Source organism: Erythrolamprus reginae, chromosome 6 (genome assembly GCF_031021105.1).
Source record: "Erythrolamprus reginae isolate rEryReg1 chromosome 6, rEryReg1.hap1, whole genome shotgun sequence".
Lineage (NCBI taxonomy): Eukaryota > Metazoa > Chordata > Lepidosauria > Squamata > Dipsadidae > Erythrolamprus > Erythrolamprus reginae.
Genome location: NC_091955.1, coordinates 51,805,671 through 51,831,886, shown reverse-complemented (window position 1 = coordinate 51,831,886; position 26,216 = coordinate 51,805,671). Strand labels below are relative to the sequence as shown.

The 26,216-nt window shown below is 34.0% G+C and overlaps 1 protein-coding gene across 1 annotated transcript in view; it reads right to left on the bottom strand.

Moving 5' to 3' along the window:
• PTPRQ (protein tyrosine phosphatase receptor type Q) overlaps window positions 1-26,216 on the bottom strand; it is a 115,817-nt gene that overhangs the window by 16,583 nt on the left and 73,018 nt on the right. The window contains exons 42-51 of the mRNA XM_070754648.1: window positions 24,538-24,864; window positions 16,849-16,970; window positions 12,616-12,802; window positions 11,541-11,785; window positions 11,031-11,097; window positions 9,907-10,065; window positions 7,671-7,893; window positions 7,015-7,088; window positions 6,158-6,257; window positions 5,127-5,255 (exon numbers count right to left, since the gene is read on the bottom strand). Coding sequence (XP_070610749.1) covers window positions 5,127-5,255; window positions 6,158-6,257; window positions 7,015-7,088; window positions 7,671-7,893; window positions 9,907-10,065; window positions 11,031-11,097; window positions 11,541-11,785; window positions 12,616-12,802; window positions 16,849-16,970; window positions 24,538-24,864 — 1,633 coding nt within the window. The remainder of the gene's footprint in view (window positions 1-5,126; window positions 5,256-6,157; window positions 6,258-7,014; window positions 7,089-7,670; window positions 7,894-9,906; window positions 10,066-11,030; window positions 11,098-11,540; window positions 11,786-12,615; window positions 12,803-16,848; window positions 16,971-24,537; window positions 24,865-26,216) is intronic.

Sequence of the window (26,216 nt, the reverse complement as noted above, 5' to 3'; positions counted from 1 at the left end):
TGCTTTTCAATAGACAATCAGGCCTTGCCAACTACTAAAAGAGGAAGCTTTGCTTAAGCAGAAAAATATTATGGAGCTGGATTGGCACCCAAACACTAAATTTTTAAATCAAGAAATGATATATGATTAAGACTATCAGGTTCTATAGGCGGTTGGAATGGGATTAAGTTATATTGAGTAAATATATTATGTAATGATTACAGACTCACTGAGTAAAAGAAATGCTAATTTGCTAAGCACTCAGTAATAAGATTTACAGAAGCTTTGTTCAACCTGATTCTTCTGGCCTTAATGGTTAAGACTTATCTGGTATACTTTATCTTAGAAAAGCTTGAGTTACAGAATCAAGAAAATATTGTGTAGATGATTTATTTTCAACCATCCAATTCACCCATTGCTGATATTGTAACATAATTGCAAACAACAAAACTGCAAGATGTTTCAGCTTTGTGCAGGAAATCAAATGACTCTAGCCCACAAATCTTCCATCATGTTTTGGGAAAACATTTGGATCATCAAGGCTATTCTATATACAACAACAGTTTATCAGAGCTTTGCTATATTAATCACATTTTGAAAGATAGATGGAGCCTTAGAGCCTAGGCTCAGTTTCACATCTAGTATGACTTTCTTCCCTGCCCGATTCAAGTTATTTGTCTAGATATAGAATCAACATAAGCCATTTATTTATGTTGGCAATGGTGACCGGCACTCCTCTCTGGGTCAATCACTTAAAAAACTGTTGGGAATTATATCTTGTTCAAAAATCCCCACAGAAATGAATATGTAGACTAAAGGCTTAACTCATAAGCAATATGAGTACTGGCTAGGAATAGTGATGGAAATGTTATTAACAAGTTAATTAAGATCTTCATTGGTCTGTCTCTTTAAGAACAATATAGCATAATCTTTAGTCATAGTCTTTATAATTTTTTTTTCATTCCCACTGTTTAGAGCTTAAATTATTTCATAGCAATCTAATTACTTAAATAAATATATTCCATATATCCCATGGACACTTTGTAAGTTATTTACAATTGAGAATAATAATTTTTAAAACACATGTGCTAATAATGTAAAGTAATACTATTAGAATAACCCTGAATTTGTTTGTTTGTAATTTTCAGCTTCAATTTATTAGTCACTAGCTGCTGACAAATTCAAAACAAGAAAAGACCAACGCAAACAACTAAAAATATAAGCATTTAGTCTAAACTTTCACTCTGGATTGCCTGCCTCTGTCTTGAAATCAAGTAATGAAACTCTGTAACATTATACATTATATTAAATAAATGTTTTGTCTGCAAGACGGAAATCAATAGAGTTGTTATCTTATGTATCTTATACAGAAGAAGAAAATACATATAAATAAACAGGGATCAAAAATGCCATTGAAATGATAGTTTTGAAGTTTTCCCAGCTTAGTTTCTGAGGTATTATACTGAAACTCATAGTTCTGCTATTATATATATTTTTTAAAAAACTGATTTCTAAAAATGCCTTCAAATTTCTCCAGTAGGTATGAAATCACATCTACATTAAAATGGCAGTCGCCATCTCCTTCCTTCTAACATATTCTAAATGACATTTGAGCATAACTCTCTATGTGCTTTCCAACCCTATGAATTTGTGGTCATGATGATTGCTAGAATAGGTTTATCTGGTTAGCCAGGATTATCCCGGATATTCCTGTGATTAGGAAATTGTAAATTAGGAAAATTGCATTGTGAAATTCTGAATCTTGATTTATTCCAAATATCATCTAGAATAATTGGAATTGGAATAAATTAGAATTAACTAAAAGATGCTTTGGTCACTGGTCAATCCAAGTTTGCTAAACCTGAAATACACTGTATATGAAGTTTGAATCCAACTTTTCTATAATTTCAGCAGAAATAAAGGGATCTACTTAGAAGGCCTTTATATTTTCACATATCAGAACAAATTAATTATTGTTTCAGGATTTGCCTAAGTGTCCACAATGTGATTTTGTTTGTAGTGATTTAACAACAACAAAAACTCATACAAACAAACAATGCTTCCCCTTCTCTCATACTTATTTGTGGTCATAATGTGAGCCTTTGACATATATTATTTCTTGAAGGCTGTTTTTGTTGCATTATACAATTTCAATTGTAGTTGTATTTATAAAACACCAAATGGATTTATCCAAGGCAGGGTACCAAATACCATATTTGGGGGGAAGGGCGGGGAGGCAGGCTAGATATAGGATATTATGCTAAATTATGCATGTGCTATTATAGCACTAATAATGATTAAATTGATTTTTATGTCATCAGGAAAAACCCTGCATTGTCTCTGCAAGATACAAAAACCAATGTCATCACTAGTGAACTGATATAAAATTCATCTGAAGTGCTAAGAAAATTATTATTTCAAACAAAAATCAGCATAATCTAGGATCACCCAAGTGAACACATCACACTGGAAACCACGCATTGAATCTTTAGCCATGCAATAACTTACTGGATGATAAATATCTCCTTTCGTCTAAAGAAAAAAGAGGAATATCTGGAAACAAAACCCACTTGTAATTAAGTACTCAGATAGAAACCAGCTTTGTTATTCAAATGAACAGTTTTTCATGATAATATGCACCATTGAGATAGGAATTATCATAAAGGACTATTTGTTTATAAACAGTCATCAGCCATCTATTTGTTTATATCTATTGATTTTACAGTGGGTGATTGGGCAGTGCACAAAGGAATAAAACCATATGAAACAATGTTCCATGTTTAAAAATATGATATTACGATATGATACAGATCAAACAACAAATCCATAACAGGGCTGCTTTAATTTCTGTTCCTACTGCCTGGTGGAAGATCCTGGTCATTACTGTAATGCATTGGTTAAAATATCAACCATTCTGGTGATTACTTATGCATAATGAGGCACATTCATGTATTCCAAAACAACATTTCTTAATTTTCAAATTCCAAAATGTTGTCCCTTCACTTAAAATAACCTGTTAGTAGTAGTAGGTTCAGCTCAGTAGCTGAGGTATCTGTTCTATTATTTGAAGTAATGACATTTATTGATGAAGGATCGCTAAACCACCAGTTTTTCTGCAAATTCATCTGTTAAATTTTTTGAAGACTGATAAATTACAAGTTAGAGTTGTGAATTTAAATCCCTTCATTTTAATACCGGTAGGAGTTACTGTGCTTACTCAAAAATAAGATCTATCCCGAAAATAAGCTCTGCCATGGTTTTTTGTGCATGTACCTAATATAAGCCCTACCACCAAACTAAGCTTTACTTAAGTGCCTGTGCAGCCACCTGGCTGCCCATTCCATCTGGGTGCTTGTGGTCCCATGGTCATGAGGAGATGCCCAACAAGCCTCACACTGGCTCATTTCAGGACCCCTGCAGCCAGCCCATCCATGCCCTGACACCTGCCTCACCTCATATAACAGGCTGCCAGTCCATTTCTTCTACTTGCTCACACAGCTTCAAGGGAGCAGGAAGCCAAGCAATATGTTGGTGCCATGGCCATGAGGAGAGGCAAGTGTCGGGGTCTGGATGGTCTGCCTGAAGTAAGCCAGTATGGGGCGCATGGGCCAGCTCTACCCCTGCCTCACGGTAGGAGCACTGACATGTCACATGACCTCCTGCCCTGCCACATGACCTCCTGCCCTGCCATAAGCAAACAGAAGAAGTGGACCTCCCATGTATTCTTAAGGTACACAGGAAAAGAAAAGACATCCCTGAAAAGTCCTAGTGCTTATTTTGGAGCCCAAAAGAAAATAAGACTGGGTCTTATTTTCAGGGAAACCAGATATCACCATTCTGCCCAGATTGGGCAGCCATGTAAATTTGTGAATAAATCAAAAAATAAAATTTTGGGGAAAAACATTTAATGAAATTTCCACATTAATCTTCTTTAATATTGCAACATATAACATATTAAAAACACATTCAAAATATTTTTTGGGTCAAGACCTACAATGCAATTTGCAAGTAATGGTTCCCAATCTCTTTACATAGACAACTATACTAGCAGAAAAGGTTTTGGGAGCCATTACACAAAGCATGGCAGTGTAGCTTCAGTAATCATTCTGGCGTAATTTCTTGACTCTTCTTTCTCTTTTCTCCCAAATTATATAAGAGTAGATTCAAAAAGTTTAAGTTACCAAAATCTTGGAGGATAACCTAATCATTGTTGCGTATATCCTAAGATTTTTATTAATATTGCTTCTTCATTGCTTATTTGACCCCTATGACAATCATTAAGTGTTATATCACATGATTCTTGACAAATGCATCTTTTTCTTTTATGTACGTTGAGAGCATATGCACCAAGACAAATTACTTGTGTGTCCAATCACACTTGGTCAATAAAAATTCTATTCTATTCTATTCTATTCTATATGAGTTTTTTTGTGTTCTGTCACAAATCTTGCAAATGATAGCAGCAATGTCTCACTAAGTTAAGTAAAAATACATTAACATATATTTTCCTTCTAGGTAAATTCATTAGAATTAGTGGCAAAAAAATCTTCAATAAAAGATGGGGCAGAAACACTTTTGAAGAGTAATGTAAAATATTTTGTTATAAGCTAGCCATTTAATTTTCTTCATACTTTTACTTAAATTTCAGAACAATCTGGTAAAGAAAGTTAATGCTGAAATAAGCCATATGGTGAAAATTATGAGTATTCATGAATTCTGATCTCCTGAAACAAATTCAGAATCTGTGTGTCAAACTATAGCTTGAACTTGATTGCTGAAAGATTTCAGAGATACTGTCAGATAACAGAGAGTAATATGTTACTGAATTATTCTCGGACCAATACTATATCAGAGCATTATTAGTGCCTTTACATTTCTGCATCAAAAACTACTTCAGCCCAGGGATATAATGTGCAATAGCAGGGCATGATACATAAAGGCGCCCTTCTCTCTTATCCCAACATGGAGAAGACCAAATGATTATCTAAATTCCTGAGAGAAGTGTCTGGAGGTCACCCTTTGAAAAAGGATCTTTGTGACCTGTGCAAATAAGAATACCGCAGATACTTCTAAACAAGTAAAAGGTCACAATAGGGTCATGGCTTCAGACCTCCAGAACTACTGTTTTGCCTAAAGAGTTTGCTTACCGTGTAAATCTTTCATCCTTCATATCCAGGTCTGCCACTGTGATCAACTGGTCCAGTTTAAATTTAGTGTCAATAATTTCTGCATCCCGTGGAGAATATGTACCCCCTTCTTTTTGCTTTTGACGAATTCTAAACCAACACAAAGGATATTGAATAAAATGCAAAATTTAATGTTATTCATAAAATTCAAGCTCACTGGAGCCTTTCTGAAACACGTTCTCCAATGCATAACTATATAAAAAATGGATTTTAATAAACTCATTCCATGTGATTTTGCACAGTATCACACTTCAGTTTACAAAGTCCTTGAAATATGGAAACTATGCTATAACTATTCAATAAAAAGAAAAATATCAATATAAAATGTTGTTGCTTGTTATTTTTTTTTAATTTTAGCGATGCGGTATCACTATAAAGATTTACACTTCAAATAGATAGCAGTTTTTCATTTATCTGTATATAATAAACATTAATATTTCAATTTTAGTAGTATAGCAAGAAATTTAAAAAATCAAGGCTACTACAAGAAATAACTTCTACTCTCATTTTCTGCTGTCACATCAGCTATGAATACTTGGCAATATTCATACTGATTTCTCCTAACCAGGTACTAACAATGTTCCCAGCTCTTAGTAGCTTGCAAGTTCTTTCATTGTTACTCTCTCCAAATAAGGATTTTTTTTAAAGCCCTAACCAGGGAATAAAATAATGTGCTGAATCTGACCAGATTAAGGACGCTAGCCAGATAAATATCTATTAGCAGATTTCCCCCCCTATTTTCCTTCCCAAAAACTAAGGTGTGTCTTATACTCCGAAAAATACGATATATAAATGTGCTGTTATGAATCACATTTAATGTTTTTCAGCAATATTCATTTCTATCAACAGACCCCAGAAAGTACAACCCACTGCCTTTCTACCAGCATATTCATATATTTAGATTTCTTCTCTTTAGTAATCTACCAAATTTCACAAATTCACCTTGTGGCTCTAATTTTTTATCATTTATGTGTACCTAGATATGTACTTACCTTGCAAATGCATATATTACAGCCACAAGGAGAACAATAGAGAGTATACATAAAGTAACTGCAAGTATTATTTCTACAGTTCTTTCAGACAGCCCATCGCCTGTAATGTAAAGTCAGTAGTATATTAGGATGTAAACTCCAAACTATTATTTGAAATCATATACTAGTTACTACAATTGGTTCCTGATCATTTCTGCACATTGTCGTTATAACAGTGATCAGTACTAACAAGTGCACTAATAAATTTGGTAGCCTTTTGGAGAACTACTTCTTACCAAAAAAATTTACAGCCTAAAAATGAAGTATCTTATTAAATGGCATGAACATTTCCCAAAAAATGCAAGTAACCATTAGAGCACCCGCCCCCCCAACCCTTGGTTTATTGACTGGCACCACATCAGGCCAGCAACTGGGCCATGCAAACAAACAAAACCTCATCCACTGAATGCAAGCAGCACAGAAAACCATGCTCCCTTCGGTCCACAGAAAAACCTTTCTCCCTGGAATCAGTCCCTGATGCCCAAAAAGTTGGGGGTAATTGCCCTACAGCAGTGGTTCTCAACCTTTCTAATGCCGTGACCCTTTAATACAGTTCCTTATGTTGTGGTGACTACTGTGAAATAGTCGTTCGACACCCCCCCAGGGGCTCCCGATCCACAGGTTGAGAATCATTGCCTTAGAGAAACTCAAATGAGATTACATATATAGGAAGAGTTGCCAAGAGAAACAGGAGATGTGAAAGTCAGTGGTCAATGTAGCCCTGTACCTTTGATGCAAAGGAATTATCTTTACAACAACAGGGATACAGGTTTACTAGGAAGTTTTAAAAATGATATTGTCTATGCAATATTCCTTACCTAAAGTTTTGATGGGCTCTGAATAGTCTGAATCTGTATATTGACCTCTGATATTTGTTGCTCTGAACTTAAACCTATAAACAGCAAACACATAACATTATACAGTATACGTATACACACACAAGTTTATTTTATAAGTATACGGCATATAAATTTTATGTATGAATTAAAGACACCTTCTTTGTAGTTTGTGACATGCTTTGCTACTCTTCAGATTCAGGGGAAAATGGTCCTTTGGAGCATGATTGGGCATTGTACATCCATACTGGCAATTGCTGGCAATTCAGCCGTGTCTTTTTCTCAAATTACATTGCAATTGTAAAGGGCAACTATGAAATTCCAGGAAAATGTATGCCTGTTTTAAGAAGATACCAACCATTCCTGTGTGAATACCTGCACATATATTCAAAGCTGCTGCAAAACCCTGCATATTTTCAAATTAATTTTTATTAAATATTATTAAATATTGACATTTTCAGCAAAACATTCTAAAGAATTTCCAATTCTTAATAAATATAGATGTGGTCTTTTCCTTAATTAAAAAAGTCAATTTTCTCACCTCTGCAAATTTTTCCAAAAATCATTATATTGTATTTATTGTAAATTGCCCAGAGTCACTGAGGTGAGATGGATGATATAAAATAAGTAATACTTACACATATTGCTTTTTTGGTTTCAATGGTCCATTGCAAATTTTTTCTTCACTTCCTGGTATCATACAAGTGCTGTCAGCCCCTATTACATAAATATCTTCTTTGGTGCTCACTCCTTCACTCACTTTTATACATGGAGGATTTGGAAAGCCTTCATTTACCAAATATGGTCTTGCTTTATTAAAGTATGCATCATACCACTTGGTGATATTGTCATCATTCTGAACTGAATTCCCAAAAAAGAGAAGTGATGTAGTGATATATAGGTAATAATTCCTATTTGTTTTCTTCTTTTATTATTTATCAGTTTTATTTGTAATTTTTTTTAAAGATAATTCATCAAATAAATTACAGTGCAGAATACAAAGGCATACAGTTACAACTATAGGGGGGTGTCAAACTCATATCATCACAGCATCATCATGTGGTGAATTTGGACTTTTTCTCTCTTTGCTAACACAGGCATGGGCGTGGCCAGTGCATGATGAATCTGGCCTAAGGGCCAGGAATTTGAAAGCCCTGATTTAAGGTATACAATTTTAAAATTTATTAATTTATTTGTTTGTCAAACATGTACAAGATAGCATATAGAAGTATGAATATTAACATAAATGAAGGAAATGAATACAAATAAATGGGGACAATAGGATAAGGATGGTAGGCACAAGTGTTAAGCTTTGTAGGGCAGAAGCATTGTTAGTGGTGTTTAATATTTTTTACATCATCAACGAAGAGGATGCAGCTGCTTTTAAAATGATCGCATAGGTTGTTGATGTAAAGCAGAAAGAATGTGGATGCTAGAATGTTGTCTTGGGGTACACTGCTGTTAACTGGTGCAGGATTTGATAGGACCCTCCCTATTTTGACTACTTGTTGCCTGTTTGACATGAATGTTGCTATACATTTGTGCAGGGATCAGGAAATGCCGTAAGAACTCAGTTTTAACAGTAGTTTATTATGCACCACTGAATCAAAATCTTTGCAGAAGTCTATGTAAATTGCGTCTATTATTTTATCCTGGTCAAGATGTGTGGTCCAAATGTTTCTGCAGTGTAGGAGCTGCAGATTATATAACACATTTTTCCTGAAACCAAACTGCTTGTTGGAAAGCAAGTTGTTTGTCTCTAAGTGGAGAGTGATTGATTGGTTTATAATTGATTCCATGACTTTTCAGGTGATGCAACATAATGAAATTGGTCTGTAATTTTCTACTAGCCTACTTTTTAAAGATAGGTATGACCATAGCTAATGACCATAGGTTGGGCAAGGAGCTGGTTCTGAAAGATACTTCAAAAATTGTACATAGAGGTTCAGCTATGGCAATGGCAAGCTTTTTAAAGAAGCAGGCACATAATCCATCATGGCCAATAGATAGAGATGGCTTTAGGTTATGGAGTGCCATTACAGCGTTATCTATAATAATCAATATGTAGTAAATTGTTACAATTAGTTATGGTATGATTAGGAAATGTTGGGCAGCAGCCATTGCTGTTGACAAAGACTGAACTGAACATATTAAAGAGTTTGGCCTTAACAGCTTCATTGTTACAGTTGTTCATTGTTAGGCCCTTTTAGGGGTGTGATAGTTTTCGAATCTTTGAATTTGGTATTTATGAAATTATAGAGGGCGTGGATTTGAGTGTAACTGCTTGAAATCTGTTAATGAATCAAAAAGAATTGTAATTTTATGTATGTATAACTATCTTTAAATACTTTTATCTCTATTCCTAAATAAAAAGGGTAACAGCTGCCTCCAAATAACACCAAAAATTATGATGTGGGGAAAAAACAAATATTGAAAGCACTTATCACCAAGTTTGAATAACTTGATATAATTATCATGTCCTCATTTAATTTATTTAAATTTAACTACTCAGACAATTAATTTGAAAAGAAGATTATTTATTAATAAATGAGGACAGGGCTACTATTTGATTAAACATGATATCACAAAGTGCTGTAAAATTTATATACTGAGTTCAATAAATGGAGTAAAACCAATGGCAGGAAGATTTCTGTTTTCTTTGTTGCTAGTTTTTCCCTCAATTCTTCTGAGTAGAATATCTTCTATGAATCACATTCTTTTTGCCATTCATTTTCACTTATAATCCAAATGTAGCTCATGAAGAACTCCAAAATTCAGAAATCTCCATGAGCAAGTAAGACAAATAGAGGTTCAGAAAAGGTAGAAATAGAAAGAAGATTCATAAATTCCTTTTAAGAAGAAAGCAATCCATACCTCCTGCTTCTGCAACAAGAATTTGTATTTTCTTAATAGGCCCATGATCATCATTATAATAGCAAACTGGCATGTGAATAGTAATTGTAGTGGCTGTGACAAGTAATGTTCCACTAGTATCATAAACTGGTGCTGGCTTTTTATAAGGTCTTGGTGGTTCTGTTTTGAGACAAATAAATGCTACAATGCTTTACAGTTAAATGTGCTCACAACAAATATTTTAAAGTTACTATTCAGATAACTATCCCATTAGAGGAAGTTCCTACTTTTGTAGCAAACCCCATCTCTTCACCTCGCTTCCCCTTCAATCTTTTATTCTCACAATGTTGTATTCTCATTTTTTCTTTTTAATTGTTTATTCTATTCCATAACTTTAGTACTGTTATGTTTACAATTCTTTAAATTTCTCCATTCTTATTGACTAGGATAGCCCCATAGCGAGATGTCTGGCAAGTAAATTTTTAAAAGCAAACAAATAAGTACCATTGAATAGAATCATAGCCATTTTATGATCCTACCAAAAGAGATAATTCGCAAAATGTAAATCAGTAGATATCTGTTTAGCTATCCAAGCACTTCTAGTCATATCTTTTTTAAGATATTGGAATTGTGCTTATTTATCTATGAATAACTGAAAATATTATTGAATAATATTACTATGGTAGAGATTGTGCAAATAAAACTGAATTAAATTTCACAAGAAACTGGAAAATGTGAATCTCATTCACAGCACTATTTATGTACAAAATGTATAGGGGTAGGCATAGTGTTCTTGGCAAAACAGGTTTCAAGTTATTTTAATCTCTATTATTATTTGAATTCAATTTATACTGGATTAATGGAACATATGTTTTAATAAACTTGTTCAGGATTTCAGTCTTTGTACACTTTAACAAATTATACAATTCAGTATTATGCTACTTGTGTAAGATCTAACTTTATTTTGATAACTTGCATTATAATACAATAAAAATAGTATCATTGGTTACTATGACCAGACAGAGAATGAAACAAGATATTATGAAACAAGATGCTTATTAAATTCTAGTAACTAGTATATGTAATGAAAGCAAGCTGATGTTATATTTCTGCAGTCACTGGCTTTACTATTTATAACAGTTTACCTTTAATATCTGTTGTTATTTTAAGCTGAATCTTTGGTCCTGCACCAGCACTATTGATTGCATACACCTAAACAAATAAAACAGTCTTTAGCATGTTTAGTCTAACATTAATTAATGCATCAATTAATTATATTTCACTATGTATATCTATAGGGATACATATATAACATAAAAAGTACATGGGGAAATAAGATTTTATTCTGAACATATCAATAACTTCATTGAAACTAGTGGGTCTTATTTTTATGTATGGAACAGTAATTTTTCTTTTTGCTAATCATTTTTCATTATATATTTTCACAACTTCAGGATTATTGAAATAAAATTAAAACAGGAAATCCAATTATATTCATTCCTGTTACAGATCTCTAAGCAATATGGATTAATTAGAAGTGGACAGCCAATAAATTTAAATATATAAATTAAAATGAATAAATATATAAACCTATTCAGTTTTTTAATATTTAATTTAAACTTATTATTGATTGTGGAGAAAAGAGTTCAACTTACACTGATATTATATGTGTGTCCTCCTTTTAATCCCTCTATCATGGCAGTGATTGATTTGTTTGTTCTGTCTATAATGCTTAAATTATAAACCTGAAATATGTCTGGATCATCATCTTTATATACCAGAGCTTGATATACTTGAATATTCCCATTGAGTTCAGAAGGTGGTACAAACATCACTTGAAATTTTGTTACTTCATCTGGTATCTTCTGAAAAGTTACATTGTTAAGTGGGTCCCTGGGCACTGAAAAAAATTAATAGCTGATGAAACAGTTAATTAAAAATATTACTAAGCACACCTAGAGTCTAAAAATGATTAGGTCTTATGGACTTTTTGCATAAAATGATAAAAATGTATTTGTGACTTATGGTTTTGGCAATTTGACAGGATAGATTATAGAAAGAAGAGAATCATGATGTAACTTTAGAGAGAGAGGTTAAAATATATTTATATAAATGCTGTGAAGAATTAAAAGCCATTTACACCTTTTACTTAGGTTTCTACTTTTAATATTTTTCTTTTCTTATAAATTTTTCTTTTTCTTTTCTTTCTTTTTCTTTTTTCTTTTCTTTGAAAAAGCAATTAAATACGTAGTATCCTAATTTCTCAGTGAAAAAAAATTATGGCATAGGTTTTTTTAAAAGACCTCAAGAAGCAAAATCTATAGTAATATAGTAATTTGCCTGTACTGTGTTGCATTTGAGAAAAATATAAATATACTAGGTTTTTATATTCAACAGATTGACCAAGGCTTAAAGTCGAAGATAATAGTTGATAATTTAAGATACCCTGTGATATTAAGTTCCAGGTAAATCAGATAAAAATTACATGGGTCACCTTTCCTTTCCAAACAAAAACAGATAAGCTGAAAGTTTTAATGGCCCTGTGGGGGTTGTATTTAGATATTTTTTTTCCTTATGTGATATAATACTGCATGGGATGCAGTGTTTTACAGAAGCATTTATAAATTATTTATGCCTTTACATTTTTACAGCTTTGATTATAATTTACTTTGTGATATTTATGCACTTTTATGTAGTTAATAAAATGAATAAACAAAATTAGCAACTTACCTGCTTCAAAAGTGGAAACAATAATGGAAGAACTAGACTTGCCTTCAGTATACGCAGTCTGAACATCTTCTACAAAAGCAGTGACTACTATGGAATACCTTGTGAATGCTCTCAATCCTGAAATACTGAGGGTTTTATCCTCATAATTTGCTTTGACAAATGAAGCTTGATAGTAATCTGTATCCACCTGTACCAAGCAGGTACAAAAGCATAATGTTTATTAGATTATTCATATGAAACTAGGATTGATATATCATCAAGGGAAAACTGAATTAACAGGACGGAATGATCATCTACCTGTGCAAGAAAAAAAATTGCAGAGCATGTGTGGGGTGGGCGAATTTAAGGAATAACACAAACAGAAACAGCATGCATAATGACTTTGTCATGCTTTTTTATCCCAGTACTAATGCAATAAATTTTCTTTAGGTCTTGTGTATGGCTATATAAGGGGGAATCTTTGGGGAACCTTTAATCCAGAAATCATTGAACTGTTGCCTTCTGGCAGAACATACAGAACAACTAGAACTCGGACCACACGTTTCCTGAATAGCTTTTATCCTAGAGCTATACTTGCACTTAACAATGAACTAAAGGGTCACCATCAGTGAACTGTTGGACAATATTACTCGATTTGTCATGTAGATGGTTGAGTGGTTCATGGTGGGGAATTTGTAGTGAGTGGGACATTTTATTCTATTTTTATTCTATTTTTTATTCTTTTTTTAAATTTACCATTCTGATTTTATGTATGGTGGGACTGGTCTCTGGGTGTCACACGACTTTTGTTGCCAATGACAATTCGTTGTTTTGACAATGACAATAAATTTATTATTATTATTATTATTATTATTATTATTATTATTATTATTATTATTGCCATAATTTTCCAGATATTTTTACGTGAGTATACTTTGTAATGCATACAATTGGAGATTCATCATGCTTTTTGCTCTCTCGCTTTTTACATCTTAGGACCTCAAATCACAAAATACTCTATTTCATCATTGTTCCTTTAAAAAATAAATAGAATAAGTACAGACTATACACAATTGCTATATTTGATTGCTTCTAAAGGACCACAACCCTATAGATCATCAGGCCTCAAGTGAATATTTAAATACGGTACATCTGCAGATATTCTATTTATATGTAGTGTATGTAATGTCCAAGGATAAAAACTGATTGCAGGACTGATTCCTAAAGTATAAGGAGATGAAATATAATAATTTAAAGACTAAATGATAAAATGTAATCAGATAAACCTATGGAGTCAATAAAGGATCTTGGTACACATAATAGATTTCCAATGCAGCATCTGAGATATTGAGCAAGCCTGTTTTTTGGACATTTGAACAAAAAGGCTTTGCTTATCTTAATGTTGGAATTCAGTTGTATATGCATAAAGTCAAATTGTTCACCAGAGGCATGATTATTTTTATAAGGTGGGATTCTGTTTCAGAAGAATCCACATTTCAAGTGGATAAATCAATAAAGGAATTAGAAAAAAACAAAACATTTCATAGAAATGAACAGAAAAACATTTTCACATGTTTGTCGTATTCCAGTTTTCTTTTTTATTATGAAACAAGAAAAAGAAAACAAATGTCTACAGTAGCAGTCCCACAGGGTCATATCTACTGAAGATGCAGCTGCTAAGAGACTAAGATAGTTTAAGCACACATTTTATTTGACAGATGTGCTTAGTGTCCCCACTGAGAGTTAACCTTAAATAAAGATTCTGATGTACTAAACAGATAGTGATTTCCTGGGATGACTATCAAGGGACAAAGTATTTCTTCATATATCATTGCTCATTATAACAACATAGGAACATAACAAGACTTCTTCGATTTTCACAATGCTAAGCTTTGTGGTCTATTTGAATGGTCCACAGATTATTTCATTATCATTAACTTTTTCCTAGCATGTTTGTGTTTACACACAGTGCACATGAATATTCAGCTTAAGAATAATACTGGGGACAATACGATACAGTGAATAAAAAGCATTTGGAAGACTTGGTTTTAAATCCTTACTTAGTAAAGTACCAGACTGGGTGGTCAAAGGCTAGCCTCAAAAAAGATTGAAATAAATTATGTGTTAAAGCAAGCTGAAAATGCAATAAAAATGATGTAGGGTTGGTCATTACTGAAAAACAAGAAATACTTGATCCTTAAAGAAATAAGAAAATGAAAAGAAGAGAAAGGAAGGAAGGAAGGAAGGAATATATAACTGAAACAGTTAAAACTAACAATAAACAAATTAATTGCTAGAAGATTTCTCAAGGTTTTAGAAATTCAGAATAATATTACAATAGCGGAAACCATCAAATATCTTCTGCTTTACAAAATTTATACATGCCATTGCAAATTCCATTAAAAAGAAATATTTCTTAATATTGTCTTTTTAAAGGAGAAATTAGTATATGCAGCAAATAACATTAACAAATTAGATAATTAAATAAGATCTATTTTTTTATATAATACTTATGATAGCGACAGCTGTCCAAATAGTGCTTAGAGCCCTGATCCTATTTGAGTCACATTTTCAGAAGCTTAAATGGAAGGAAAGTAATTGGAAACTTCATCAAAGAAAGTACCTTATTTTTCAGACTATAAGATGCACTCCTCCTCAAAGAAGAGGGTGGAAATATCTGTGCATTTTATAGAGCGAATGTTGCCAAAGCCCCACATGTCTGCCGGCCCCGACCGTTCAGCCTCTGACTCCCAGCAACTTGCCTCCTTGCAGCAAACAGCCTGGTCAGCTTCAGCACCACTGCCCTGGTACAGGCCAAAAATGGGAGACATGGAGGCCGAAAAGGGATGTGCAGAGGCCGAAAATGTGGTGTGGGAGGCGGCAATGGGCAGTGATGGCAGTGGCGATCTCTGCATCCTGGAATAGCTGATTAGTAGTGTTCTAGGAGGATGATCCAATTGCCAATCAGCTGCTCATACTAAATCAAGCTGTGTTGCAACTGACCAGGCTGTTTGGTATTTTCTACAATAGGCAAATTGCTGGGAGGCAGAGACAGAGGCAGACTTTTTTTTCTTATTTTCCTCCCTAAAAGCTCAGTGCATGTTATAGTATCTTATAGTACAAAAAGAAATACAATAATTAGTCTTCTGAACCAAATTGTTAATGTAAGAACAGATAATCCTTCACTTAGGACTACAATTGGAATTGTTATTTATTTATTTATTTATTTATTTGTGTGTGTGTGTGTGTTTATTTATTTATTTGTCGAACAATTATAGAGTGATAATTTGTACATATAAAACATTAGATAAGTAATGATAAAAAGTAGAAAATAGGTCAGGGACGGTAGGCACAATGGTGCGCTTATGCACGTCCCTTAATTGGCATCATATAAGCTAAGTTTGTCATGATTTTACTACAATTAACCAATTGTGGTAATTAAGCAAATCATTGGGAATCTGTTGCTGAAAATCAATCAGAAGATGCTGTAATTGGAGGTGCCGGTTTCCAAGTACTCTAATTGCAATCACATAATGATGCCTTATACATCACATAATGGTGCCCTCTACTTATCTATACTTACCTATAAGTGTAAATACAGGTCATAATTTTTTTTTTCCTGAGGCCATTGTAACTTTAAATTGTTATTAAATGAATAGTGATATGTCAAAGACTATCTGTGATTATATTTAGAGATATCATTCTTAGAATGATGATATTATCTAAGACCTTAAGAACCCAGAGTCTTCACACTCATTCTGTGTTTTCCTTCATATGATTTCAAGGCCATTATGCAGTCTGTGGAGATCTGTTCAGACTTTTCATACAATTGACAAGTAGTCCTCTTTTAGCTATGGCTCAGAGAATGATTGTAAATGACAGTGGTGAAAAAAGTAATTGTGATCACTGGTAGTTTAGCAACCAATTCTTACATTTCTGACTTTCACAGGTCTGTAAAGAAAAGGAAAGCTGAAACTCAATCCACTCTTTGCTTTTAACCTTACCTACTAGGAATCTTCCAAACAGTTATTCTTGAGAGAAAATAGTTTTAAAAAGATAAAAGGTAGCCCAATCCCGGTACAGCTGATTAGATTATTCTTGTTAGTATATCAGCTGCAGCTTCATTGGTCCAGTGAACAGTTTCTTATATTCAGAATACTGGCCAAGGGCTGCTTTTTACATTTTGGGGAAAACTAATGGCTCTTACTCTCACTTACTGTATGAATAATCAACGGAAGACTTGAAATGACTTACTGAGAAAATATCAATGAGGTAAAATGTTGGTCCAGTGATTATGTTAGGTTCATTCCAACTAATATTAATATTGTAAGGCGATGTAGCTACTGCAGTTACATTTGCTGGAGGAGAGTCTGGAGCTACAGGGAGAAAAGTACATCAAAAGATTATATTAAAAAAATATTTATATCAAAAACTGTCAATCTGAGCCTTGAAGTCTTTATTATTATGCAATAATATCAATTAATACAATTAAATGCCAACTGCCTAAAAGAGCAGATCATAACAGGGCATGAAAATACCAATTTGCAATGCTAAAATACAATTTTCCTCCCAAAACTTTCTTTACTGGTCATTGTTTTTATTAAAGGGTACTATGCCAGTTCTCTGATGACAAAAGGACCTGTTGGGGGCAAACATCGGGGGATATTGATTAAATTTTACTAATTTTGCATTAGCACCAAGATGGTCATCCTCAGTTATGAACATTCAAATTTTCAAGATTGGACTCCTTGAGTTTATCTGCCATTAATAATTTGGCCCTGATCTTATTGTAAACGGGGCAAGGAGGGACATAATGAATAATGTCCTCCACTGTCCTCCACTTGACCAACACTACAAGGACAGAGGCAAATCTCCTTTTGAGATATGTGGACAACAAGATTTGCAGACAAGGGGTGTTAAAGCTTTCTCAGTGAAGCACTGATATGTTACTCAGGTACTGGGAAAGGTTTGTATCTTTTTTATAATGATGATATCAAAAGAAAAATTTGCATGATTGTACTACTCCTTGGGGTAAGAAACAGAGGGAAATGAAAATAATAGTTGATTTAGTTGAGATAAATTAAATCTTAATTATTTAATGGATAAATTTAATTATTTAATTATAATTTAATAGATTTTCAAAAACAGAAAGATGGTTTATATACATGATTATGTAAAAGTCTGCAGCCAAAGATATTGTCGCTATGTCTGAATTTGATGCTTGCTCTACAGAAAGTAAATCCCTTTCTGTAATGCAGCTTCTCCCCCAAGCATTTATTTGAAAGCAAATTCCTCTGATACCAATGAAATTAGAGATTGTTCACATGAACATTTAAGCTCTGACAGCCTTTTTATTTAGTTCTGCTGTTAGCTATGCGGGCACAGGCTGAGCTGGCCTCAGTACAGAATTATGCCTTGCACTGAATCAACCTCTTAGTTTTGAGGATACAAGTATCAAAGAATTTGATAATTCTGAAAGTGGCAGTCAACGAACTGTATATGTGGTCACCTCTACGAATGGCAACATATATAGGAAATAGTACATCCTGACTGAAAACCACAGCTGCAAAAAACTCAAAAGGATGAACATTTAGACACTACCATATAAATGTATTTAGGATCAGGATGTCAATGCCTTTCAAATTCTTTGTCTAAAGCACCAATATATCTCTTTATTGGCTTTTGTCATAGTTGAAGAATTTTCACCCAAAAGGAAAATTACACTTCAGATAAATTGGTATACCTAAAATATGACTGGAAATTGGAAACCTATTAGCTTCAGTCTAGAACCTTTATAACAAACATCTTACATAAACAAACTTTGTGTCAATGGCAACTGTCACATATTGATTTAAGACTGTTTGTGAAACAAGTCTAGCCAGAAATGGGTAAGATATCACCATAGCCTTTCTCTTATAAATCACAGCAATTTACTCAGTAGGTATGACCCAGTCTTATTCACTCATTCCCATATAATCCAATCACTTCCTCTCATGAGCACTTTTCTCCTGGTTTTCACAATAATGCATTTTCTGTAACTAATACCCATCATTTCCTGATTATCATGCTTCTATGCTTCCACAGGAATGTAGGTCTTACGGAGGTCAGGGTCATTTTTTCCCATCCATCTGTGTCCTGATGCAAAGGCAGCAGTTAAGTTTGCTAGTTGGATGGTACATTTGGATAGCTTATCATTTTACAAACTGATCTTCTGATACTCAAAACAATATTTTGATTCAAGCTGTATTTCTTTTAGCAAGCCCTTTATTAGCAAAGTAACTTTAAAGGAGTCATTTAGGAAATATTCTTTTAACTATCAACTTCTACCTGATTTTTATTTTTTACTATATGGAATACTTAGATAAGAAATTTAAACATTTAAATGTGTTTTGGTCTGAATTTTATCTGAAACAATTGTGATGCAAGGGAATGCTAATTTCTTTTTCATTACTGCACAACCAGTAAAGAATTAGGGGTATAGAAAAAACACATATTGCTCCTTCTAGATTCCTTGGAAATCTGATGGTTTTTTAAAAAAAAGGTAAATTGAGCAAGATTTTTTTTTAGCGCAAAAGTCTATTGGAGCTCTATGAATTATACCAATGTTCTTACTCTGTCTTTCAATATTCTGGAAGACAATTTTATATATTACCACATGATGAGGAGACAGCAAGTACAGTAGGAATCAGATTGGTATCTGGATCATGTCACTCTGCTGCAATTCTTTGTTGTGTTTTTCTGATCATTATCCTTATATTGCTACTGTATATTTATTATATCAAATGAGTAAATATACCAAAGTGATTAAATTTACTTATCATCGGGAATAGATGGAAACAGCACTCTGACATCCCCATAACTGAACCAATTTCAACATGCCTAGACACAATGTATAGATTTAGAAGCCCACAGAAAATTGATAGGAAAAGAAAAACAGCAAATTAAATTTATCTTTTAAGATGGATTCATTATATTCTATTAAACTACTAATTTTCATGTTGGCAAGAGGAATGAAACCATCTAAAATTAAGTTTAGTATAGGTTCAATGGAAATTGCAAAAGACTGTCATTGTTTCTGTTATTAACTTTTCAAGGACTGGATAGAGTTCAGTGATCCAAAATACAGTGGTACCTCTAGTTAAGAACTTTTCTAGATAAGAACTGGGTATTCAAGATATTTTTGCCTCTACTTAAGAACCATTTTCTACTTAAGAACCCAAGCCCGGAAAAATTTCCCAGCAAATTTGAGAGTGGCATGAAGGCCCGGCCAGTTTCCTGCCATTCCCCCTTTAATCCCGGCCATCTGGGCTGCCAGAGGTGCCTTTAGGTGGTGCTTAAGAAGGCTTTGGCAGACTAGAGTGAACGAAGCATTTTCCTTTCTCTGGGTCTTGGACAGGGAATAAACCTCTGCCAGTGCCAAGAGAAAAGAAACACTCCCTTTGCTCTGGGCAGCCGAGGAGTCACCACAGCGAAGGAAAGGTGCCGGCTACAAAACGAGTGAGCGAGAGGAGAGGACAGTCCTTCAGCATGGGAAGGAAGAGGCAGCAGGTAGCAATAGCAACAGCCAGTGTATGGGAGGCAATGTATGGGAGGCAGCCTCGCGCTGGGTTTATTTGGAGGTGCATGCTCCTCCTCGCCGCATTAGAGCCCTCTTTTATTTTTTAAGTCTTAAAGTTTTAGATTTTTTTTAAATTCCCTTCACCTCATCTTCTTCCTTCAGTAGCGACTGTCCTACTCCCCTTCTTCCTCCTCTTCCTTCCACCCAAGTTCCGAGCTTTTATTTTTTTCCTAATGGGTTTGCCTGCATTATTTGCTTTTACATTGATTCCTATGGGAAAAATTGCTTCTACTTAAGAACATTTCTACTTAAGAACCTGATCACAGAACGAATTAAGTTCTTAAGTAGAGGTACCACTGTTCAGTAAAACAAAAATTTTGCACATACTGAAACTACAGATCAGGAAATTGTTTTCTTGCTGAATTTCTATTTTCTTACTCTATCCTGTTTCATAATACTTTGAATATCCATCTAGGATCGGACACTTGATGTTAGCCAAATATCCAAGCAACATAGGAATTTTATGAGAAGAAAAAGGATTGGTCTTTTACCAGCTACGTATGCATCAGAAAGAGGAAATTTGGATATATAGCTTTTTTACTGCTTTATAAAAACAATTGTCAATAATTTTAAAAATTATTCTCTTAGGAGCTGTCTTTCTGTCTCATAAAATAGGTCAATGGGTCTATTATTACACTGATGATAAATTATATAATTTGGCTTTACAATGAGATATTTTCTACAGTATCTGAATTAAACCATATGCTTCTGTCATAATAAAAGAATTAGAAACATAGAAACATAGAAGACTGACGGCAGAAAAAGACCTCATGGTCCATCTAGTCTGCCCTTATACTATTTCCTGTATTTTATCTTACAATGGATATATGTTTATCCCAGTAACTGAATTTAAACATGTCTGGGATAAACATATATCCATTGTAAGATAAAATACAGGAAATAGTATAAGGGCAGACCAGATGGACCATGAGGTCTTTTTCTGCCGTCAGTCTTCTATGTTTCTATGTTTCTATGTTTCTAATTCTTTTATTATGACAGAAGCATATGGTTTAATTCAGATACTGTAGAAAATATCTCATTGTAAAGCCGAATTATATAATTTATCATCAGTGTAATAATAGTCCCATTGGCCTATTTTATGAGACAGAAAGACATCTCCTAAGAGAATAATTTTTAAAACAGAAGACAGAGTATTCTATCTAAATTATGGAACAAGAAATAGCACAAATATACAAAGTTAAGGTTTTTATTCTTATAATTATCAATATGTAAAAATGCTGATGAAAGTCTTAAAATGTAATAAATTTAAACTTCCTTGGTTTTTATTTCATTATTATATCATGAATTCAAAATATAATTTGGCAAGTTATAAAATGCCATCAATTATTCTTTAAAATATCATATATCCACAAATTTAGTGTGAGAGTGTAAAGAGAAAATATTCTAGTATTTGTGTATCTCAATGATACTTTCTCTATTTATTTATTTATTTATTTATTTATTTATTTACTTACTTACTTACTTACTTACTAACTTACTTACTTCTTTGTTAAATTTACACTCTAAATTCTCTCACAATAAGATTTGGTGATATACTTATCATTCAATTATTTTTCCTTTTCAGCAATCCTGTGAATTGATAGAAGGACATGAACTTTTACTTTCTCTTCATAATCTAATAATCTAGGGCAGCGGTCCCCAAACTACGGCCCGGGGGCCGGATGCGGCCCGCTGAGGCAATTTATCCGGCCCGCAGGTGAGTCTGTCGGCCTGTAGAAACCCCTGTGGGTTCTGAGCCCCGCCCAGCTTCTCTGGCTGTACCCGGGGACCATGGCAATGTCCCCTGTAAGGCGTGCTGCCACACACACAAAAACAACCCCCCATGCAGGCCGCACTGGGGAGCTGGGCATCAGAGTTGGGGCGGGGAGCGACAAAGAAAGTGCGGGAAAGTCTTGCACCAGTGAAGGTTCGCACACGCCTATGCGCGCGAGCTCCTCGTTCTACTGCCAGCTTGCCATGCACCTGGAGGGTGGGGAGGCTGAGCACTCCGCCGCGAACTTCAGAGAGAGAAGTGGGGAGAAAGAAAGAAAAGGGAAAGAGAAGGGAAAAAGAGGGAGGGAAAGAGAAGTGGAGAGGAAGGAAGGAGAGAGGGAAGGAAGGAAGGTGGAGAAAGAGAGGGAGAGAGAAAGGGAGGGAGGAAGAGAGCTAGAAAGAGAGATAGTGAGAAAGAGAGAAAGAAAGCAAGAGAGAGCAGAGAGAGAGAAAGAAAAAGCGAGCGAGAGAGAAAGATAGTGAGTGAGAGAAAGAAAGAAAGAGAGAGAAAAGGAGAGGAAGGAACGAGGGAGGGAAGGAAGGAATGAGAAATGGAGGAAAAAGGAAGGAAGGAAGTTAGGAAGAATGAAATGAAGGGAGGGGTGGAGGAAGGACTTTTTTGGGAGGGTGTAATTTTTTTTTAAATTTTCTCTCAACATACATTCAAACAATACAGTGTACCATCTAATTTTCCATGAATAAAATGCAGTATTTTGTTAGTAACTAATATCAATCATCAAAAAAGTTCCAAAAGGTTTTTTTTCTAATTTTGTCATCCAGGTACATACTTTTCTTTTAATTAAATTCCCTCCTTAATGTTCCTTCAAAAAGTGCAACACCAATTATATTTCTAACTTATTAACCATTAGGCCAAAGTGCTTTCCTCTTTCTTTATACATTTTTCATAAGCCAAGAAAACTTTGCAAAGCCAATCAGATGTTAACAAAAGAAAATTAAAAACAAAACATAAACTTTTGTGAATTTCAGACTCCCCTCCTCTAAATAGTACGCTCCCATTTTGTTTTTTACTTTAAAATAAGGTATGTGTAGTGTGCATAGGGATTTGTTTATAGTTTTTTTAATAATCCGGCCCTCCAACAGTCCGAGGGACCGTGAACTGGCCCCCTGTGTAAAAGGTCTGGGGACCCCTGATCTAGGGATATGACCAAATTTCAGTATCTTAATCATTTCATGTCACTGTACTTTACACAAAATATTCAAACAAAACTATTATAAAGTGGTGACTTGATGCTTGACTCAAAAGACAAAGATAAGGTTGAACTTAAGTATTGATGTCCTTTAGAGCAGTGATTTTCAACCTTTTTTGAGCCGCGGCACATTTTTTACATTTATAAAACCATGGGGCACATTGAGGGGGGGGGCGGCTAAAAAAAGTTTGGACAAAAAAATTCTTTCTCTTCCTCCTTTTCGCTCTATTTCTCTCTCCCTCCCTCTTTCTCTCCCTTCCTCTTTTTTCTCTCTCTCTCCATCCCTCTTCCTTTCTCTCTTCCTTCTTTCCTCTTTTTTGCTCTCTTTCTCTCTCCCTCCCTCCCTCCCTCTATGTCTTTCTCTCTCCCACCTTCCCTCCCTCTTTCTCTCTCTCTCTCTTGCTTTCTTTCTTTCTCTCTTTCTCTCTCTCTTGCTTTCTTTCTCTCTTGTTCTCTTTCTCTCTCTCTTGCTTTCTCTCTCTCTCTCTTGCTTTCTTTCTCTCTCTCTCTTGCTTTCTCTCTTGTTTTCTTTCTCTCTCTCTTGCTTGCTTTCTCTCTCTCTTGCTCTTTCTTTCTCTCTTTCTCTCTCTCTCTTTCCCTCTCTTGTTTTCTTTCTCTGAGCTTCGCGGCACACCTGACCATGTCTCGCGGCACACTACTGTGCCACGGCACACTGGTTGAAAAACACTGCTTTAGAGGGAAACTGAGAAAATATTTTACCATATTTTAAATATTTTTGATAATTTGAAAAGTTATTAAATTTAACAACTGTTTAACAGCTGCTCAATTTTACTAGTAAAAAAAATCTAACTAAAAAGTGCAACCATCAATATGTTTTGTTACACTTTCTTTGCACCATTAGAAATGGTACATTTATTTAAGAACAAATCTTCCAGTAATACCAAATGTATTCTAAGCAAATAATAAGTTTTAATTTTATTAAAAATTGTTGTTTTAAGTGTTCAGCCTTTAAAAATCTTAGTTAAAATAGAGCTATTGCTGAATGAAAAAAAATATTATCCACTCTACGTTATGTTTATAATCCACACATTCAGTGCGTCTCTCTAGTATATATTTATGTTGTGCAAAATATTAATATAAAAATATAAAAATATAAAAGTTATTATGGAAATGAATGGTTAAATGCAAACCTATTTAATTGTTGGTCTCTAATTTCATGACCAGATATGTTATACATTCAGTACTAACACATACGAGAAGATGGCAAGGAGAGCTGTAAACTATAAGTGAATATGCTTGGAGAAACACATTGTAATAATTTTATAATTGTATCTATAAAGTTGAATTCTGTATAAAATTAAGGATTATTATAGTCTTACTTACAGCCAGGAAGAGTTTGTGTGACACTCCAAGATGTAGAATTGCCATAACCAGCATTTGTACAAGCAGAAACTCTAAATCGATACCATCTAAATTTTTTCAGGTCATATACTGTTTCTTCTACAACATTGTCAGCAAGATATGAGTATTGCTCCTTCTCATATTCAATACATTCAGAAGAATCCCAACTATTGCAATGGATGGATTGTAACTGTGTAGTAATCTTGTAGTTTTGAAAGTAGCCCAAAATAGTAACTGGCATTATCCATCTCAAGGTCACATTTGTTGACTGTACCTTTGAAAATATTATATCTCTTGGAGCGCTTGGAGCTAAAATAGTAATAATAAAGTTATAATTATAATATTACTATATTATTGTTTATTAAATATAATATACACTTCATGTTGTTTATCCAGATACATTTATACATGCACTCTTTCTCAGTCCAAAATTCATTATTCCATGCACTAGGATAAAGAATGTATATTTCCCATAGTCATAATCATAACGTGACTATGAAAATATAGACAAGTGAAAATACAAGTATACTTTATATATATATATATAAATATATATATACTTTATATATATATACATACTCTATACATGTATTGTATATCTTTGGAGTTTTAGGTTAAACCATTGGAAACATATATTCATTGTTATTACAATCTGGTTTACCTTGAAGAAGTAATAATAGGACAGTTATTGTTACTTTGGCTGCATCATCTTTTGAGGTAGCCAAATGATGTTGCTATATAGAATTCTTTTTGTACCTCTTTAAAATTGAGAAATTTGGCACAAACACTTACACACAGAGAGAGAGAGTGAGAGAGAGAAAGATACACACACAGCAAGATTTATTATGGATGAAGGGACTATAATGTGCATGAAGATTTATTTGTAATTTAAGAACTTTTCTCATTAGTTCCAATGAAAAAGCATATCTACTCCTATATTCCTCTGTGTATTAGAATTCTTTTCTTTGTCTGCATCTGCTAAAGTAAAGATCTATATTTACATCTGAGACAATACATTTTTTTTAAAAAAGGTTTGAATATTTAACTTATTTCTAAATACAAAAGTCAAAGAATACATAACATTATATAAGATGAAAAGAACAGAAAATTATTTCTTAGCTAAATTATATGTTCTTAAATGAGTAAAATTCTTAAATAAATTCCATTCTGTGGGCTATTTGGCACTGTTCTGCTTTTTTAAATCTCTAATAATGACTGCTTCCAGCACCTCTCAGTGTTTTCTTTATATAAAAATTTTATTATTAGAATACAGATTCCAAGGTTGAACTTATATTAACAGAAGGAAACAGATAGCCATTTCTTTTCCTGATATAAAATACCGTATTTTTTGGTGTATAAGATGCACCTTTTTACTTCAAAAAAGTGCATCAAAAACTGGGTGCGTCTTATATATCGAATACTGCGGGGGGGGGGGGACTTGGATAGCGGTCAGCAGCGGCAGTGGCAGCCTTCCTGTGCTTTGACGGCTGTTCCCGAGGCCATTCCCTTGCCCTTGGCTGCTGGACAGCCTTACTTCCCTCCCTGTGGGAGACGGAGGGAATTCCATTACTTCCCTCCCCATGGGAGACCAAGGGAGGGGAATTCCCTTGCTTCCCTCCCGTGGGAGATGGGGGGGATTCCCTTGCTTCCCTTCCTACAAG